Source organism: Halichoeres trimaculatus, unplaced genomic scaffold (assembly GCF_033239565.1).
Source record: "Halichoeres trimaculatus isolate MK-OKI-2021-1 unplaced genomic scaffold, fHalTri1.1 fHalTri1_scaffold_1, whole genome shotgun sequence".
Classification (NCBI taxonomy): domain Eukaryota; kingdom Metazoa; phylum Chordata; class Actinopteri; order Labriformes; family Labridae; genus Halichoeres; species Halichoeres trimaculatus.
Window position 1 is genome coordinate 25716722 of NW_027437179.1, and position 13735 is coordinate 25730456.

Genomic DNA, 13735 nt, shown 5'->3' on the forward strand with positions numbered 1-13735 from the left:
AGTATTCATTCTCCCCATTGGCTACTCGACACTGCGCTTCAATAGAGGTCATTCTCGCAGTCCCACCCAAAATTGATACGGCAGCCCAGAGGGTCATGAAAGAGATGGAATTCACTAGGAAGGGCATGAATGTCTTGAGGTTGCATCAGACCATTCCTGGTTGTCAAAGTCATTTGCCATTGACATTGCTGTCATTCGTTTCACGTCTTGTTGTTAAATAATGTATTCACAAACTACAGGGCACTGACACAAAAAATAACAAATCTTGAGCAGCTAAGTTTTTCAATGTGATCTGACTTATCTGTTTCTTTGTTTGCAGTGAGCTGTCTGTTTAATGTTTTAATTTTGCTCTGTTAGCAACTTCTATTTGTTGTTGTTATTTTCTTTACATTATTTTTTAAATCATTTTTTGTTATTATTGTTATTATTTCCCAGTATTCTTTTTGTCAGTGTCAAGCACATCGAGCTAACCTTTAACAAATTTAAAATAAAATGGCTATTTAAATTATACAGGCATGGAGCATATTCAGAGAAAACATGATGGCAGCACAGTTATTATCACCATTATTATCTTAAACATTATCATTGAAGTAGTGGGAGTATTAGTAGTGATATTGAATTTATTTTCAGCTTTATGAGCCAGGACCTTTTTTGGGATAATGTTTTAAAATACTCTCAAGTTTCTTTGAACTTAAGTTTTTCATGATTTCAATAGCCTTCATGTCAAATTAAAGCTTCTTATAAATGCACAGAATTTACTTTTATGTACCTCACACAGAAGATCATCGTCTTTCTCTCTGATAAAGCCTTAATGGACATGCTGATGAAGATCCAGCACTACCATTCTGAGAATGACTAATGTGGCCACAGACGAAAATGTCCTTTTAGACCATGATAAGTCAAAAGAAAAGGTTATTCTTTTGAGACATTTGTAATTTGTTGTATAATTTCATGTTCCGAAGCATTCAAAATGCGCAAGTGAGACCACAAGACTGTTGAGATGTGTAGTAATTAAAGGCTCCTAATTACTATTCTTTGACATTAGATACTGATGTTCTGCATTATTGTAATAAAGTCTATATTGTGCATTACTGTGGTTATGAAATCGCAAAGAAAAAAAAAATAAGAAAGCAAAAAAAGCCTTGTGAAAGTGTCTATGCATAATGACATATCAGTGAAAGTCATACCATAAATTATAAATGTTTTTTTTAGAAGCTGACAGCGTTACATGTATCAAAATGTTTAATGAAATAAACATTCAAAGGAAAAACACAACAATTGTTCAAATATATATACAGAGACAAAATCATTACATGATGAAGGTTGAGGTTCCTCTCCTTACATACATTTACAAAAATGCAGTCTCAATCCAACTCCCTCAAACATGCCTGCTGGATTCTGCGGGAGGTGACTGAGGAGAACTGATAACAAATGAAAAAACACAATAGTCTGTAATCAGGAGGGCATATGTGGATTATGTTGTTGTCGGATTGAAATCAAAAGAAACTGCAGAAGCATCCATAAGCAAGATGAATGTGATACCCCTTCATTCCTCAGGCACAGTACTCTGTTTGAATTCCTCCCCCCAACAGTAAAAACACAAACTGCCTTTACAAAAGCCAGTTAAGGTGTGGGGCAAAATTATGCAAATGTGGAGCAAAGGAAGTGAGTGATTGTCACTGACACCTTTAGGAACATTTCCACAATCCAAGACCGATGCCCTCAACATCACAAAAAAAATTGAAAATATGCTGCTGTTTAAGTTCCTTTACTGTAGCAGAACAACACGAGATAAGACACCAGGAGGCTCTTTGCCATCACCCAACGCTGCACGGAACCCCTCCTGTTGCCGAGCTCGTGCCAGCTTTGCAAGGGACAGGAATGACCGTGGTTCTGTGATGGCGAGATCGCAGATAACACGCCGGTTGAGCTGAACGCTGCTCTGCATGGAGGAAAGGAGAAAAAGTATGTCAAACAGATGAAGTGAACATTTCCTGCAATAAGCACAGAGAGTGAGTGTACCTCTTGAAAACTAACCTTAGTGAGGTTGTGCATGAGCGCGGGATACTTCATGCCATGCTCTCGTGATGCTGCTGCAATACGTGTCATCCACAGCTAAAACAATAAGAGCACACACTGAATATAATACATGATGCCAAGTTCCACATATGCAGGGAGTCGCTTTGCTATCATAACAGACATTTCCTCTGTCTCTCTGATCAAAGATTTGATTGAAAGCAAAAGTTAATGGTAAACATATTGTTTTAGTGACTAATATTTTTTATGATCTGGGAACTCATATTTATTTCTAATATCTGACACAGATAATCATAGGAATTTATGGAAATGACCTCAGCAGTAAGTGATTAATTCATTGTGGGTCAATCAAGTTTGAAGCACTTTAGGATTTAGAAGCTGCAAATTATGGGTTAGTGCAAATAACCCATACAAGCTTAAGATAAATGAAACCCTCATAGTATGTCTCAAACATTTTTGGTTTGGTGTGATTTTATCATTCTTAGTACACCCTGCTCTTTGATTTTATTTCAGCTTAATTATTGTACAGCAGCCATATGGTTGGAAGTGTATAATCAATTCTTCAGTTCAGTATTAATGACCCCTTCCTTGATCACAAACGATGACATATTTGTGTCTCACCGATCTCATGTTCCGTTTCTTGAGCTTTCGGCTTTTGGTTGCGTACACGAAAGCTCTTCTGACTGCCCGCACAGCCAGACTGTAACACCGGTTCTTTCTGCCTCTGAAGTGCTGCAAGAGGAACAGACAGGACAGATAACTTTAACAGTGTGGCCATTACTGCAGTTAGAGTAAGATTATGATGATGGAGCATGTCCTCGCAAAGTGTATGTCAATAGAAAAAAAGACAAAAGAAAACAACTACCAAGCATGCTACATTGTTACAAATATTAAATCATAGCCTATTCTCTTCCAGGTAATAGTCGTGACCATTTACCCGTGCATGTTTGAGAACTTCTTGGACTTTCCAGTATCTGTCAGGTCCACGACTTCGAATCCAACAAGACAGCGACAGGAACACCATACCTACTTCCTGGCAAATTACTGCAAAAGCGGTGTCGTTCGTAACAGACTCTCAAAACTGATATAAGTGACCTTAAGCCGGCTCCACCTGTACAGATTTACTGTCATGCGAGCTCAACACCACACGCTTTACCTCAACGGACAGAAGCGCATGGGATTCGTTCGATTTGAACACTTGCGTATCTCGTGTCGACCTCTCTCTTGTTCCGCCTTGGCTCGATGCAATAAATAGGCCAATTAACGTTCGGTGTCATGACAGATACATTAACATATAAGCTCAGATTATTCTAAATGAAGAATTTAGGGGGTGTAATTAGGTAAATCAAACATAATAACTCCCTTTTGCGAGCGCACTATCAGAGCCGGCAGACAACGTCCAACAAAACGTTCGCCTTCAAGCAGAGCTGTGACGCAGTTACTGTGGTGGATGCTGGGATAGCAAGCGGTGGAGGTCAGAGATACTCCAAAATGTCGGTTGCTGGGCTGACGTCCTTGAGCCGTTGTGGTGTTTCGGCTTTCCGCTCGTCCGCTGGACCGGTGGTACGTTAACAGGCATTAGAAATGGTAGAGCATTTGATCCGGCAGTATATGTCGGTCAAAGTTTCTGTCAGGTTGTTTGACTCATAACAGTAGAACAACACAGCATACTGCTGTTTGACAGTGGAGGGCTACGTCTATACTCTGAAGTCCCTAAAACGTAGTGCCGCTACCAGCTAGCCATATAACATTTAAACAGTTTGCATTATTTGACAAACACTTGATCCAGACGTGAACGTATTGTTGAATGTTTGTTGAATCCAAAATGTGGGTGGGGAAAACACAAATTTAACTCAATGTGGCACTAAAGGGTGTTCGAAAATTGTAAACATTGCTCTATTATTAGAGCTTAACATGGTAATGCGATACTATTTATTGTTTTACAAGTCAAAACAACCCGGCAAAATGATGACTTGGTTATGCGAACATTTGCAAAAGTCAATCCGTGTTCATATAAATTATGACACCGCAATTATCCGCTGGGGTCATTTGAGGTATGCGATGCAATGCTTCTTCTCAATCTGCCCTGATTTACCTAACACAGAACCTTTAGGGTTGCTGTTGGAGCACTGATTTGTGGTCTATAATTTAATAATTAGAATAAATAATGTCAGAAAATTCAGTGATATACAGAAGGATAATACTTAAGTTATTAAGATGATCAAAGTAAGGAAAAATAAACTGATTAGGCATTTCCTCTTATGATTTCAAAGTGATCTCAAAAGCATTATGTTTACTTGATTATGTCTAATACGTCTATTGATTGGGACATAAAGACTTGGGAATAAAATTTGATTATTGCATCAAAGAATTAAAAAAATGTGTCCTCATGTCTCTCCCAACAGTTGGTGCGGTATGCCCAAACATCAGCAGCTCCCGCAGCACAACCAAGAATAAAGAAGTTCCAAGTGTACAGATGGGACCCAGACACTCCAGGGGACAAACCCCGCATGCAGACCTACGAGATTGACCTCAATACGTAGGTGTCACTGCTTTCTCCTCTCCTTTGTGGTATGGGCCAGTCTTAGGTTTTGTCATTTATGATAGAACAGCTCAAGGAGAGATGAGGGATTATGAGGGAAGAGAGTGGGTCTTGTATATTGGATGCCTGTCCCAACTGAGCTACACCTGTACTCTGCAGTGCCACTTTTTAAATGGCAGACAGGTTGAGTTTAAAATAAATTAAAAAAAACTATATTTTATTTATATCTTCACATTCTTGACTCACCAGCATATTTTATTTGTTTTTTCATAGGTGTGGCCCAATGGTTCTTGATGCCCTGATCAAGATTAAAAATGAAATGGACTCCACTCTGACCTTCCGCCGCTCCTGCAGAGAAGGTCAGTAATATAAAAGGTGGCTTTTGATACTGGAACAGGTCTGTATTCTGACAAAGTTCCTTTTTCTAACCATTTTTTTTCAATAATTAAAGGTTGAAAATCCAAACTCTGTGAACTTAGTGGGGTTATGCTTGAAATTTCTGCTGGCCCAGCTACATTTTCAATACAGTATGATATTGGTTTTCTCCTAAGAAGTAAAATGAAACATCAGCTTTGTTGAATGAAGAGGAAAAAACAATGTGGTTTTTATATAAGTTCATATTGAGTCCAAAAAAGAAAGATTAAGCTACACAGTTGGTATTGAGTACATTCTTGACATGCTTTTTGTCTATTCTGAGCCTGTATTTTCTCTCATACAGGTATTTGTGGGTCCTGCGCAATGAACATCAACGGAGGGAACACACTTGCATGCCTCAACAAGATCGACACCAACATTAGCAAGCCAACTAAGATTTACCCTCTGCCACATATGTATGTTGTCAAGGACCTTGTACCTGTGAGTGAATATTCATCACACTCTCCTCTCCCGTCTCCAGATATTTACATGTTAAACATGGATGTCTAAAGCTGCGTTTCCACCAAGCAGTCCGAGTCGGTTCAGTACGGTTTGGGACGGTTTGGGACAGTTAAGTCTGATCCCGTTTGCGTTTCCACAGCAAACTGTGCCCTCTCGTGGTGGGCGTCGTGTAAGCCGGATGCAGAAAGCCACAGCTGGTAAACAATAGCGTGACACCGTAGCAGCTTACCCCGCTATGAAATCCAACAAAGAAGAAAACGCGACACAGTAAACAAAGAGCACAGATGGAAGACATGCAGCATTTCGTCCTCTCTGTGATTTTCATGTAACTCTCTCTTACAAAGTGCAATCAAGCTTCGTTTCAGAGAAGTCTGTGTGCTGCCAGGAGAAATGCAGCCGCTGTCGGGGTAAGTGACGATTCTTTTGACCAATCAGCCGTCTGCAGTGTGTTGCTCCACCTCCCGAGAGCGGATCGGTTCAGTCTGGCACCCATACTAAAGGGTCCCAAAAAAGTGGGACAGCTAGTCTCGGTTTTTAGGGATCCGTCCCGGACTGCTTGGTGGAAACGCGGCTTAACATGCCTCCATGACGTGCCCCCTTGTTATTGTTTTTGCAAAACCCTCAAAGCACCAAGTGTATAGTCCGTGGTTGTTGCAGTTATATCTACTGGAAATATGTTTATGTTATCTTTTTCTAATATATTCTGACTTGATCCAACTTTATTTATAGGACATGAGTAACTTCTATGCCCAGTACAAGTCTATTGAACCTTACCTGAAGAAGAAGGATGAATCAAATGAGGGAAAGGAGCAATACCTGCAGACTGTGGAGGACAGACAAAAACTGGTAAATCACCGCCTTTATTTTCTAACACTGGAGTTTTCCAACACCCAAAGTCTCACAGTCTCCCTTCTTCCTGTGTAGGATGGACTTTATGAATGCATCCTGTGTGCGTGCTGTAGCACGAGCTGTCCGAGCTACTGGTGGAATGGAGACAAATACCTGGGGCCTGCTGTGCTGATGCAGGTGTGTAGGGGGACATCATCATGAAGGAATCACAGATTAAATCTGCACAAAAACAATAGTTTATTGGACAATTTCTGTTTACTCTCAGGCATACCGCTGGATGATTGACTCAAGAGACGAATTCACAGAGGAACGTCTGTCCAAGCTGCAAGATCCTTTCTCACTCTACCGCTGCCACACTATCATGAACTGCACCAAGACCTGTCCCAAGGTAACATCTGTAGCCACACAAACACCAAAGTGTCTTTATTTTCTAACATTTCATAACAGTTGTCACAATTTTTTCCTTACCCGTTTCTTAGGGTCTGAACCCAGGCAAAGCAATAGCTGAGATCAAGAAGATGATGGCCACTTATAAGGAGAAGAAGGCCGCTGCCATCTGAATCCCTGTTGTCCTTTCGTACAACTTTCCCTCCATGATAAATTATATATTGATTAAATATTGCTTATTGTGGTCTGAAGGGCCAGTACACCTTACAGCTCCACCACTGACACACAAGTCAACTGTGACTTTAATATGTGTGTGGTTGGAGTATGTGGTGTTACACAAACGCACATGTAAAGTATGAATGCAGGAGAGTGTGTGTCTGAGTCTTACATGTACCATAGCAGAGATATTTATCTCCAGATCTACTTCATGTATGTTTGTGCACTACAGGAGACATGATGCTGCACATTACAGTAAAAACAAGGTGTTCACTTGTGTTAAGATTTCTGTTAACTTGTTGCTTTTCAAAGCAGCAGCTGAGTCATGGACATAGTGTATATTTTTCCTCAGATCTTTCAACAAACCAACTGCAGAATTTGTTTCGGTGCAAATTAAAGAGTTGAAATGCCAGCCACTGTCTTCATGGGTACTTGTTTGTGTCATGTTGATTTTATTTCACACTTGCTTTCAAATAGACCTATACTAGCAATATTTTAAATGTCCTCTAGATGTCAGTAGTGTGCAGAGCCTGATCTGGAAACAATTTAAACTGGGTGAAGTTTCAGCACTGTCAAAGTTAATTTTACAGCTTAAAGATTACAGTAGTAAGACTTAACATTTTCACATGCCATCAATTTGAACGCATCAACATAATAGCCTATGTCTTTTTTTAATGCCTGGTTAGAGTTATAGAAGACATAGTTGATAAAATTGTGTATGAATAAGTCAGAACCTGTGAATGAGCGTCTGTCTTACATGTTTTACATTGAGTCTTTGTTGGAGTAGCAGCTTTAATAGAACAATTGTAAAGAGCTTTATGGAATGAGATTGGAAAAAATATGAATTGTAAATGACAAAACTAAGTTGACCAATAATGATTCTGAAGTGGCAAAAGAATCATAAACAATACCAAAATTTACATTTTACTGTGCATTAATTTGAAGTTTGCTGCATACGGACTTGGTAATTGCCAAATATGAAGCCACAAAATGAAAAGCATAAAAGTAAAATAAATTGAAGATACAAGTTACATATCCAAAAGGCAACTGTCATGAGGTGTAGATTGCTAAATGTTTGGCACTCAGTGTAAAAATAACTGAATTAATCAGAGAAAATCTATTTAATATCACAGAATGGTTGAAGCAACCACCTGCCACTGAGTGTTGGTTAGTTCTTTCATGTTTCAGGGTCACACAGGCTTTGACTGTAAAGGGGTGTTCTCGTGGCGGGTCGGAGCTGGGGCCAGGGGCTGGCTGGGACTGGATGGGGAGGAGACTACAGATGTGGGGTGGTACAATGTGGCGTTGTGAGGTCCTACAGCACTCAGAGGACGCATGAAAGCTGAGCATAGTCGGAGCAAGCTGAGTCAAAGTTAGGTAAGAAACCTGTGTCTTTATCATACATTTTTACGTTCCTAGTTCCTGCATGTGTTTACTTAATGTATGTGTAAGTTGAGGAGGGTTAGTATTTGTGCCGACAACTGAGAGAAAAACAACCAGGGGATGTGTGGTGATTGAGCACAGATTGCATGCTGCATTGTCCATGTTTCTGATCCTTAAAAACATCTCAAAAGTTCATAAGTTTGCTAAATGTAGACTAAATAGTTGGAAATCATTTTCTTGCATGTTAATGGCTGTTGAGAGCTGACATGTGGTCTTGTGTTTTCACTGGGGAAAAGAAGGAGGGACCTCATAGCTCAGCCAGCAGTAATGACACTACAATGGGGAGAGGGTGCCAAGAGGAAAAACCACACACACACACACACACACACACACACACACACACACACACACACACACACACACACACACACACCACACACACACACACACACACACACACACACACAGTCCTTGCTTCCAGAGACTGGGGGTCGATGAGGGCACATGGAAAGATAGTGTTAAATCATTTATGTACTTGTCACAGCTGCATAAAAACAAAAAGCAAAAAAATAGATTTTACAGCAGCAGCAGTACATCTCTTCTTGTTGTCCTCAGAAACTCCTACGTGTGTGTGTGTGTGTGTGTGTGTGTGTGTGTGTGTGTGTGTGTGTGTGTGTGTGTGTGTGTGTGTGTGTGTGTGTGTGTGTGTGTGTGTTTTGGGGGGTGGCTGGGGCGAGATGGGGTCTCTTGCTGGGAAGGGAAGGACTCGATTGGGTAGAGGGGGGCTAATCGCTCCCAGATGTGTGCTGTGAAAACATATGGTTTCCGATAGCCACTGTGATGCAAGAAAGAATGTGTGTGTTTGTGCATTTGTTTGAATGCTCATATGTGAGTGTTGTGCAGGTACAAAACTTTAAGACACACAGTTGCACACTCAGAATTGCACACATCTACAGAGTTATTGATGCACACGCAATACTTGTGTGAATTTAGCTTAAATCACAGTTTCATACAGTAAAGTCTCACACACACACACTCAAACCTTCTTGGCAAAAGTCATTAAACGCTTCAGAAGAGTTTCGACTTGAGCATGATTTGGAGCATGTCCCACAGAGGACCTCATAAATGTCCCCAGTTTACCCAGAGAGTCCTCTGTTGCAGAGCATTTGATTTGAGTAAAGTCCTCTGTTTGATAGGAATGTAAGTTTACACACACACACACAGCTCCACAGTGTAGGATGTGAAAAAAGCCCAAATTAACTGCTCCATGTTGAGTGTTTGAAGAAGCCTGCAGTGTAGTTGTGGTGGAGGAGGAGCATTCATATTTTCCATGAAGTAGAAAAGTAGTTCATGCAGTGTGACAGGAAGATAATGTACGGGATTTTACTGCAAGAAGCAGTGGTCTGCTCCGCTCATCAGCTAAATCTTGACGCTGTCGGTGGTCACATTTTATGTCTACATGTCATGTCAACCTGAGAGGCTCTTTAGCTCCGTGGAGTGAAGAAGAAAGAAAACGGGTGAAAGAGGGGGAGGGGGTGGGGTGTGAGGAAATGACCAGTGCAGGCGACAGAAGGGAAATGAAGGATGTGAAGACAGACAGACAGAGGGAGGGAGGGACGAAGAAAACTTCAGAGAAGAGAGGTGGGGTCCAGGGGTCTTCTGTTTCCTTTCCTGGAATGCAGCCGCAAGACTGTCTGCTGTCTGCGTGGAAAAGTAGGAAAACAGCTTTTAGGGCGACAGACATGCCACATTCTTGCTGTCAAAAGCCCCCCTCGCCCTGCCCCCGCCTCTTCTTCCTTTTGCCCTGGCTGTTTTGGGGCCAGTGGGAGGGATAAAGGGGGAGACAAGGGGGCAGAGATGGGAGAGCAGTAGGGGGGCAGGAGGGGTGACAGAGGGCAGGAGCAGAAAGAGGAGAAGAGAGTTCAGGAGAGCAAAAGGAACATCCAGCACTAAGCTCTTTATTCTCCTAACGCTGCTCTGTTTTTACAGTTAATGCTCTCTTTGTCCCCCCTTCAGTGTTCCAGTAAGTCTACCTCCCATCGTGACCATGAGAGTCCTCCTACTAATCTGCATGCCAGGTAAACCCACCCTATTCCTTTATGAGAGGGACTCACAAAAGCTTTTCTAACAACATTGAAGTCATAATAAGTAACAACCTCACCTTAAAGCCCCTGTGAGGTTTTGTTCCAAATGTTTTTGGAAAAAAGCACACAGCCCCATCTGTAAGATTTGTATTTTCACAGGTTTGTATTGTGCCAGATGAGGAAATCATAGCATGTTGCAAAAAAGAAGCTTTGTTTGCTACAGTTATTGATGAGTTTTAAAGAGACAGCTGGATGATATTCTTTTAGCAAGAAAGCACTACTTTTGCATATAAAGGATGAGATCAGCCAAGAGGTAAAAATGTACTGCTTTGACAACAGGGGCGCCAGCATCCCCGCAAACCAGAACTCCCCCGTTGAAGCTTCAACATGTTTCTAATCAATAAGTTAATAAAAAAATAATTGCTAACCTTTCATGCTTCTTTCAAAAACACATTTTGAAAAAAAAATCTTCAATGTTCTGAAATGTTTTTAGTTCTGCTGCTTGCCCAGCCCCAGTACCAGGAACCGTTCCCTTTGGGTGAGTTCATCAAGAGAATAATGACCCAGATTTTATGTCTACATCTGTGTCCGATCACTCTTCTTATGTGTCATCTAGCCTCCAGTCGTTCTCTCACCTCTGATTATTTACCACCTGCAAAGTGATTGTGATTGTGGTGTGAAAACACTTAAAACACTTTGCATGTTGATATTTTTAGACATCTTGTACATGAAGTCATGAATTGTATTCTCCTCCTCGGCTTATTTGTTCAGTTAATGCATGCAGGTGGTTCATTTTATATGAGATCTGGCTTTTGTGGGCATCTTTCTGACTGTAATTGGTTTTACAGTGTTGATCTCATGACTCATTTCTCTCTCTTTATCTTTTTATGGCTTCTCAGAGGACTATGGGCCTGATTATTTTCCAGGTAAAATATTTTCAAGTTGACATAATGTTGTTGTCCTTGTTTGTGTTTTTAATAAGTTGTGTGGGTTTTTTTTGACTCTCTTCTTTGAGTCCAGAGTCTGAAAACCCAGAATCTCTGCCTGGAACCTACCAGCAGCAGGTTCGACTTCAGCCAGTGGTGCGTCCGGAAAAAACAGGTGATCGGTGCCAGCTGATCAGCACTTAATCTGAGTTTTATGCTCTATGAGATTGTTTTGTATCGTGTAGAAGTAATTTACGAATCATTTCTTGGTATTGATTTCAGATGGAGAGACAGAGCCGACTGAGCCTGGCCCTCTTGGTGAGAACAGGTGGAGATTGCACGGATTGAACAGTTGTTAAGTTGGAGAGTAAAATGTATTTTGCTGTGTGTTTGATTCCCAGATTGCAGAGAGGAGCAGTATCCATGCACCAGACTCTACTCTGTTCACCAGCCATGCAAGCAGTGCCTGAACAGCCTGTGTTTCTACAGGTAGGCACTGGGTGACTTGGAATGCACTCCACATGTGTTGTGGGCAACTTGGACAAACAGTGGCGCTAACAGAAATGATCATAGGATATTTTTTGTTCTTAGGGCTAGTATGTTTTTGTGGCAATCTGTGGGGGAGGCTAATTCATTGTTCAGTTGTCCTGCAAACTTAGAGTAAGAGTTAAGGAACCTGACACTCCTTGTTTTGAATCCTTCTCATCATGAAATAAAGCTTAAATACACAGAAAGTTCCTAGAGAAAATGAAGCAAGCTAGCTACATGAACAAACTTTAAACAAAACTGGTTCCTCACTTTTTTCACCTCTTTCTTTTCACTTGCACTGAGCAAACTGTTCACTTTTCAAGCTAGCATAGTTAACGACGTCAGTCTTAGCTAGCAAGACATTAACATTAGCTCAAGAGCTGATTATTTTTCACATTGCTTCGAGAAATGTTTTTGAAAATTTTAGCTTTTGTGGTTGTATGGGCATTGCTTGATTGATTCCAGTGCTGAGTCCCTGAAAAGCAAGCTACCAACTTGCTGGTTACCAACCGTGCTAGTTAACGCACTCGTTCATTTTAGATTTTCAATTTTAAGCAGCAGATGATTGTATATTTGATAAATTTACATTTCTAGCAGCAGGGCAATGGACATGGGATTGACACTGAACAGAAATGAACCATTGTACCTGCTTTTAGATATATATGCTTCATGTGCAGAACAGTGCAACAGGTGGCTTCACTGATGTGTTATTAGAGCTCTGTGGTGCAAAGTTATGAGCTGTAACTACTTTTAGCAACCGGGAACACGGATCAGTTCCTTGTTGATTTGGTTGTTTTTAGTGGTATAATTGAGTTGTTGTATGCCATGAAGATCCTTATTCATTTCTCTGTTGGTAAAGAACCCCAAAAACCTTTGAATTCAGTGCCCTGGCCTCACTTGCAACGTTTCCATTTTAAAAAAAATTTTAGCTTGCGACGGGTCTACGTCATCAACAAGGAGATCTGTGTGAGGACTGTGTGTGCACATGAAGAACTGCTGCGAGGTGAGTTCAGTTTACTCTGTGTTTGATGTCTTTTTGTGGTTTTATGTTGGGACCTGTAATTTGAATTCCTGTTTGTGTTGGTGTGTTTAGCGGACCTGTGTCGTGACCAGTTCTCTCGTTGTGGTGTGGCAGCGCTGAGTGGTCAGTGCGCATCTCTAGGAGGGAGCTGCGCACAGAGCTGTGGTGGCTGTTGATTGAGTTCAGAGATCAGGGACACAACCTGCCCAGATACTGCCGCTCCCCTTCAACTCATTCATGTCCTCCTTCTTCCTGACTTTGATCTCTTACTCCTCCTGCAATATTTCTGTGCCAAAAGCACTTCTGTATTTGTATTTTTGTCCCTTGAATCTTTGTCTTTGTCCTATGTGTACGCCTGCTCAGTAGATCCTGTGTGTATAGCTCAATATAATCCAAAGAACATTGATGATTGTATAAATCACTGGTGCTATAAAATCTTCACACTGGTGCTATTACAGATGCACATAAAATGTCTTATTTTCCTTTTTTTTGGCATATTGCACCGTATTATTCTCATGCTTTGTGTGTGTGTTTTTTTTTAATGATGCGTTACTGTAGTTGTGTTGAAAAGCAGTTATGATTAAGGTCTCATCAGGCAAACTTTGTCAATACCCAGCAGCCAAAAAGATCATGAGTTGTGTGAGAAACAGGTGGTGAATGACCTCAGTTTTTGTACTACTGCTACCTGGATCTGTGCTTCACAATCAACCAGCACTCTTAGAGAAACATACCCAGAGTGAAAACATGTGCTTTGAAAAGGCATCCCTGACACACAACCTCTGTACTACTGCTTTGTAAAACTGTCATTATAAAGACTGAGAAAAAAAATAAACTTTTTTTTAACTACAGCTGTTCAGTGTGTGATTCATTGCTGTAACATAACCGT

At 40.9% G+C, this 13735-nt stretch overlaps 3 protein-coding genes across 3 annotated transcripts; 2 read left to right on the plus strand and 1 right to left on the minus strand.

The window, feature by feature from the left end:
• Positions 1-1246: 1246 nt before the first annotated feature.
• mrpl20 (mitochondrial ribosomal protein L20) lies at positions 1247-3424 on the minus strand. Its single transcript, XM_074678264.1, has 4 exons — positions 2975-3424; positions 2659-2769; positions 2038-2115; positions 1247-1942 (listed from the first exon to the last, which is right to left on the minus strand). Exons 1-4 carry the CDS (start codon positions 3059-3061, stop codon positions 1769-1771), a joined length of 450 nt encoding a protein of 149 aa, XP_074534365.1. The 5' UTR covers positions 3062-3424; the 3' UTR covers positions 1247-1768.
• A 52-nt stretch (positions 3425-3476) lies between these two features.
• sdhb (succinate dehydrogenase complex, subunit B, iron sulfur (Ip)) lies at positions 3477-7343 on the plus strand. Its single transcript, XM_074678251.1, has 8 exons — positions 3477-3600; positions 4443-4576; positions 4853-4938; positions 5298-5434; positions 6185-6301; positions 6380-6481; positions 6570-6692; positions 6784-7343. The coding sequence occupies exons 1-8, from the start codon at positions 3529-3531 to the stop codon at positions 6862-6864; spliced, it is 852 nt and encodes a 283-aa protein (XP_074534352.1). The 5' UTR covers positions 3477-3528; the 3' UTR covers positions 6865-7343.
• Positions 7344-8198: 855 nt separating this feature from the next.
• mfap2 (microfibril associated protein 2) lies at positions 8199-13663 on the plus strand. Its single transcript, XM_074692446.1, has 9 exons — positions 8199-8284; positions 10307-10368; positions 10868-10912; positions 11274-11300; positions 11395-11475; positions 11583-11618; positions 11702-11789; positions 12758-12831; positions 12922-13663. Exons 2-9 carry the CDS (start codon positions 10338-10340, stop codon positions 13023-13025), a joined length of 486 nt encoding a protein of 161 aa, XP_074548547.1. The 5' UTR covers positions 8199-8284; positions 10307-10337; the 3' UTR covers positions 13026-13663.
• Positions 13664-13735: the final 72 nt, after the last annotated feature.

Bases quoted from the DNA above. Each gene is read 5' to 3' on its own strand.
- mrpl20 (XM_074678264.1), bottom strand. From the start codon at position 3,061: ATGGTGTTCCTGTCGCTGTCTTGTTGGATTCGAAGTCGTGGACCTGAC. The intron at 2,770-2,974 runs GTAAATGGTCAC...TTCCTCTTGCAG, and splicing joins AAGTTCTCAAACATGCACGG to CACTTCAGAGGCAGAAAGAA. The intron at 2,116-2,658 runs GTGAGACACAAA...TTATTGTTTTAG, and splicing joins AGAAACGGAACATGAGATCG to CTGTGGATGACACGTATTGC.
- sdhb (XM_074678251.1), top strand. From the start codon at position 3,529: ATGTCGGTTGCTGGGCTGACGTCCTTGAGCCGTTGTGGTGTTTCGGCT. The intron at 4,939-5,297 runs GTCAGTAATATA...TCTCTCATACAG, and splicing joins CCGCCGCTCCTGCAGAGAAG to GTATTTGTGGGTCCTGCGCA. The intron at 5,435-6,184 runs GTGAGTGAATAT...CTTTATTTATAG, and splicing joins TTGTCAAGGACCTTGTACCT to GACATGAGTAACTTCTATGC.
- mfap2 (XM_074692446.1), top strand. From the start codon at position 10,338: ATGAGAGTCCTCCTACTAATCTGCATGCCAG. The intron at 11,301-11,394 runs GTAAAATATTTT...CTTTGAGTCCAG, and splicing joins TGGGCCTGATTATTTTCCAG to AGTCTGAAAACCCAGAATCT. The intron at 11,476-11,582 runs GTGATCGGTGCC...TATTGATTTCAG, and splicing joins GGTGCGTCCGGAAAAAACAG to ATGGAGAGACAGAGCCGACT.